Source organism: Arachis duranensis, chromosome 3 (assembly GCF_000817695.3).
Source record: "Arachis duranensis cultivar V14167 chromosome 3, aradu.V14167.gnm2.J7QH, whole genome shotgun sequence".
Classification (NCBI taxonomy): Eukaryota; Viridiplantae; Streptophyta; class Magnoliopsida; order Fabales; family Fabaceae; genus Arachis; species Arachis duranensis.
In genome coordinates this window covers 19,628,967-19,634,130 of record NC_029774.3, presented here as the reverse complement: position 1 = coordinate 19,634,130, position 5,164 = coordinate 19,628,967, and the positions used below count along the sequence as shown (strand labels likewise).

Below are 5,164 nucleotides of genomic sequence, written 5' to 3'. Positions count from 1 at the left end.
AAGTTAACTCGTTCCTTGAGCGTTGCGCTTTTATTTCGCGATTTTTGTTTCCTCTATTCTTCAAGGCTCTTAGCATATTATAATTCTTCTGCTATTATATGTACTCATTTTATTTTAGAGGTCGTAATACCACACCACATTTGTTTTACGACTTAAGCGTAAAGCTTAGTGTGGTAGGGTGTTACATTATGGTATCAGAGCAGTTCATTCCTATAGAGCCTGAAAGACGGACTGATTGTGCTTCTATGCATGCTCTGTATATGTGTTTATGTGCTATTAGGATATCTGATTGATATATATGGCATAAACGTTTGTGAGCTTGCATTTGGAACTTAAAGCATTAGACCTGCGATATTGAGACTGATCAACTTAATATCACTTGTTTGGTGTGTATAGGGACCAGATGTCGACTCGCGGACGCGGTCGCGGGCGAGGTAGAGGTAGGACAGGCACCGTTACTCCTGCTCCCATAGGGACTGATCCAGTAGACTTTATGGCTGCCCTGGGAAATATGGCTGCAGCTATGCAGGCAACAGCTGAGGCATTGGGTAATCAGATAAATCAGGGTAATCATGGGAACAATAATGATGAGGACGGTCCTATGACTCTTGCTTTATTTCTGAAAGTTCACCCTCCAACCTTTAGGGGAACCTCAAATCCCACTGATGTAGATAATTGGATTCAGGCTATGGAAAGGGCATTACAGGCACAACAGGTTCCTGAAGAGCAATGGGTTAAATTTGGAACTTATCAGTTGCAAGGTGAAGCTCAGTATTGGTGGCAGGGAACACGACGTATCCTGCAGCCTGATGGTGCTGCGATTCCTTGGGAGGTTTTCCGGACAGAGTTCTATAAGAAATACTTTCCTAATTCAGCCAGAAATGCCAAGGAACTTGAATTAATGCAGTTACAACAGGGACAGATGACTGTTGCTGAGTATACTAGTAAGTTTGAGGAGTTATGTTGCTTTTCTCGTATCTGTCAAGGTGCGCCTGAAGATTTTGCCGAATGGAAATGTATTAAATATGAGGGAGGTCTTCGAAGTGATATTCTGAGCTTCGTTGCCCCAATGGAGATCAGGGTATTTTCTGAATTGGTGAATAAGAGTAGGGTGGCTGAGGATTGTGTGAGGAAGGCGGCAGCAGAGAAAGGAAGTTTGAGGGTGCCTTTTCAGAGACCTTCAGGAAGGAACTTTGCTCCGAGAGGTAGGAATTTCAAGCGTGGAGGTTCTATTCCGCAGCAGACTCAGGGTCAAGGTAATTATAGAAGGCCGAATACTAATGCTAGTCAAGGAAAAAGGTTTGGAAAGCAGCCACAGCAAGATCTAAATTGTCAGAAGTGCGGAAAGTATCATCCTGGAGTTCCGTGCAGACTAGGACTTGGAGTGTGCTATTCCTGTGGACAGCCTGGGCATATAGCCAGTAATTGCCCTGAGAAGAAGAAGTATGAGACTGGTAGGGTGCAGCAGCCGGGGAGAGTATACACCACTTCTACCATAGGTGCTGAGGGATCTGAGACACTGATTAGAGGTAATTGTGAAATGGCTGGTAAAATCTTAAATGCTTTATTTGATTCAGGAGCAAGTCATTCATTTATTGCATTTGAAAAGGCCCATGAATTAGGATTGAGAATGGTGGTTTTAGGTTATGATTTGAAAGTATATAATGCTACTCATGAAGCTATGGTGACTAGGATAGAATGTCCACAAGTTTCCTTTCGAGTACAACAGCATGAATTTGTGCATGATTTGATTTGTTTGCCTATGACTGGTCTTGATCTCATTTTGGGATTGGATTGGTTATCCAAGAATCATGTTTTGCTTGATTGTTCTGAGAAGTCAGTACAGTTTATGCCAGAAGGGTCAGAAGCACCAGTTGTAGTGAATAGTTACTATTTGAATTCTATGATAGTAAACTGTTCTGGAACCGAATGTCAGGGTATTATGTTATTAACTGCGGGAGTATCAGGTGATGATCAGAGTTTAGAGCAAATTCCGGTTGTATGTGAATTTCCTGATGTGTTTCCGGATGATATTAATGAATTCCCACCTAACCGAGAGGTTGAATTTGCAATTGAGTTGGTACCTGGATCCGGTCCAATTTCAATTACTCCTTATAGGATGTCGCCTTTAGAAATGGCTGAACTGAAGGCTCAGCTGGAAGATCTGTTGGGTAAGCATTTTATCCGACCAAGTGTTTCTCCGTGGGGAGCGCCAGTGTTACTGGTAAAGAAGAAGGATGGGAGTATGCGGCTGTGTGTCGATTATCGGCAATTGAATAAGATCACTGTGAAGAATAAATATCCGTTGCCTAGAATCGATGATCTAATGGATCAGTTACAGGGTGCCGGTGTGTTTTCTAAGATTGACATGCGATCAGGGTATCATCAGATAAGGGTTAGAGATGAGGATATTCCGAAAACTACTTTCAGAACGCGTTATGGTCATTATGAGTATACAGTGATGTCTTTTGGGTTAACTAATGCCCCGGCAGTATTTATGGATTATATGAACAGAATTTTTCGACCGTATCTAGACAAGTTTGTTATTGTCTTCATTGATGACATTCTTGTTTATTCTAAGACTGAAGAGGAACATGCTGATCACTTGCGAACTGTGCTACAAATTCTGAGAGATAGGAAGTTATATGCTAAGTTATCTAAATATGAGTTCTGGAAGAGTGAAGTGAAGTTTCTCGGCCACGTGGTGAGTAAGCAGGGAATAGCTGTGGATCCTGCTAAGGTGGAAGCAGTGATGAATTGGGAGCGACCAACTTCAGTGACAGAGATAAGAAGTTTCCTAGGTTTGGCGGGGTATTATCGGAGATTCATTAAGGGATTTTCACAGCTCACCTTACCTTTAACTAAATTGACTAGGAAGGATACACGACAATTAAGGCCGCATGAGATGAACTACCCGACACACGATTTAGAACTTGCTGCTGTTGTGTTTGCTTTAAAGATTTGGAGGCACTACCTCTATGGTGTTAAGTTTCTTGTTTTCTCAGACCATAAGAGTTTGAAGTATCTTTTTGAGCAGAAAGAGTTGAATATGCGTCAGAGGAGGTGGATGGAGCTTCTGAAAGATTATGATTTTGAATTGAATTATCATCCAGGAAAAGCGAACGTTGTGGCGGACGCTTTGAGTCGAAAGTCTTTATATGCATCTTGGATGATGCTACGGGAGGAAGAGTTACTGAAGGCATTCCAAGGTTTGAATTTGGGAGTTAGAGAAGAATCTGGAATCCTGTGTTTGAGTCAGTTGCAAATTTCTAGTGATTTTAAATCAGAACTTCTGAAGGCTCATCGAGACAGTGAAGCGTTACGTAAGGTATTACCAGCAGTCAAACAGGGGAAACAGTGGAGAGTGTCAGAAGGACAGGATGGTTTGTGGAGGTTCAAGAACCGGATTATTGTGCCAGATATTGGAGACCTGCGACAGAGAATCTTGAAGGAATCTCATAAGAGTGGATTCTCAATTCACCCAGGGAGTACTAAAATGTATCAGGATCTGAAAGCGATGTTCTGGTGGCCAGGGATGAAAAATGACGTGGCATTGCATGTATCTAAATGTTTAACGTGTCAGAAGGTTAAAATTGAGCATCAGAGACCATCAGGAACCCTTCAGCCTTTAGAGATTCCACAATGGAAATGGGAGAGTATCGCAATGGATTTTGTGATAGGTTTGCCTAAAACCCGGTTTGGTTGTGACGCTATTTGGGTGGTTGTGGACCGATTGACGAAATCAGCTCATTTTCTTCCTATCCGAATAAGTTGCACAATGGAGGAATTGGCTCGAATGTATATTAAAGAGATTGTCAGGTTGCATGGCGTGCCTTCTACCATTATATCTGATAGGGATCCTCGTTTTACATCAAGATTCTGGGGAGCTTTTCAGCGTGCATTTGGGACTCAGCTAAGTTTGAGTACTGCGTATCACCCTCAGACAGATGGTCAGTCAGAGAGAACTATTCAGACTTTGGAGGATATGTTAAGGGTGTGTTTTGGACCAGCCTGTGAGCTGGGATCGGTATATGCCATTAATTGAATTTGCTTATAATAATAGCTATCATGCGAGCATCGGAATGGCTCCATATGAGGCTCTGTATGGCAGAAAATGTCAGTCTCCACTATGTTGGTATGAAACTGGAGAAAGAAGTTTATTAGGGCCTGAAATGATAGCTGAAACAACTGAACTGATAAAGAAGATTCGTAGTCGAATGCTTATAGCCCAAAGCCGCCAGAAGAGCTATGCTGATCAGAGGCGAAAGCCTTTGGAATTCGAAGAATGAGAACATGTCTTTCTGAAAGTTACACCAACCACTGGCGTGGGAAGAGCTATTAAGACTAAGAAACTGAATCCCCGTTATATTGGACCCTTTGAAATTCTGAAGAGGATTGGGCCAGTGGCTTATAGAATTGCCTTACCGCCATATCTTTCAAATTTGCACGATGTGTTTCATGTGTCTCAGCTTAGGAAGTACACCCCTGACACAAGTCATGTTCTAGAACCAGAACCAATCCAAGTGAGAGAAGATCTAACACTCCCAGTAATTCCGGTGAGGATTGATGACACCAGTGTTAAACGATTACGAGGAAGGGAAGTATCATTGGTAAAAGTAGCTTGGAGTCGAGCTGGTATCGAGGAACATACCTGGGAACTCGAATCAGATATGCGAAAGGACTATCCAAATCTCTTTTCAGGTAACTAGATTTGAATTTTGAGGGCAAAATTCTTTATTAGGTGGGTAGGATGTAAACCCCGGTTAAATTAGTAGATAATTAGTCAATAAATTAGTTTTTAATAAGGAGGATTAGAAATGTGAATGCTATATTAAATTAGGGTAGAGCTCATCGAAACGAGAATTTTGACACTAATTTCGAAAAAAATGGTCCAAGATTGGACCGAACGGACCGAACGGACCGAACCGGTTAAACCGGGCCGAACCGGTTAAACCGGGCTGTGGGCCCAATTAGTCCAACAATTAAAAAGAGCCACGGGCTCTTATTCTCTTCATTTCCCTCAACGATGCAGCAGCCTCCCAGGGAAGAGAAGAAGAGAAATTCGTTTACGGTGAATTCAATTTCCCGTAACTTCCTCGTTTGAGCTCCGATCGCCGCACCGTTTGTGGCCACGCGTTCACCGCGTTGAGCTCTACATTTCTAC

At 42.4% G+C, this 5,164-nt stretch overlaps 2 protein-coding genes across 2 annotated transcripts; both read left to right on the top strand.

Moving 5' to 3' along the window:
• The first annotated feature begins 188 nt into the window (after window positions 1-188).
• LOC107477859 (uncharacterized) lies at window positions 189-1,887 on the top strand. The gene is made up of 3 exons (XM_052258177.1): window positions 189-256; window positions 397-1,754; window positions 1,838-1,887. Exons 1-3 carry the CDS (start codon window positions 189-191, stop codon window positions 1,885-1,887), a joined length of 1,476 nt encoding a protein of 491 aa, XP_052114137.1.
• Window positions 1,888-4,082: 2,195 nt separating this feature from the next.
• LOC107477858 (uncharacterized) lies at window positions 4,083-4,709 on the top strand. The gene is made up of 2 exons (XM_021136691.1): window positions 4,083-4,209; window positions 4,309-4,709. Exons 1-2 carry the CDS (start codon window positions 4,083-4,085, stop codon window positions 4,707-4,709), a joined length of 528 nt encoding a protein of 175 aa, XP_020992350.1.
• The last annotated feature ends 455 nt before the right edge of the window (window positions 4,710-5,164 follow it).

Excerpts from the sequence above, each read along its gene's own strand:
- LOC107477859 (XM_052258177.1), top strand. The coding sequence starts at position 189 with ATGGTATCAGAGCAGTTCATTCCTATAGAGCCTGAAAGACGGACTGAT. Across the intron at positions 257-396 it reads TGTGCTTCTATGCATGCTCT|GGACCAGATGTCGACTCGCG; the intron begins GTATATGTGTTT and ends TGGTGTGTATAG. Across the intron at positions 1,755-1,837 it reads ATTTGTGCATGATTTGATTT|TCAGTACAGTTTATGCCAGA; the intron begins GTTTGCCTATGA and ends TGTTCTGAGAAG.
- LOC107477858 (XM_021136691.1), top strand. The coding sequence starts at position 4,083 with ATGGCTCCATATGAGGCTCTGTATGGCAGAAAATGTCAGTCTCCACTA. Across the intron at positions 4,210-4,308 it reads TGAACTGATAAAGAAGATTC|TTACACCAACCACTGGCGTG; the intron begins GTAGTCGAATGC and ends TCTTTCTGAAAG.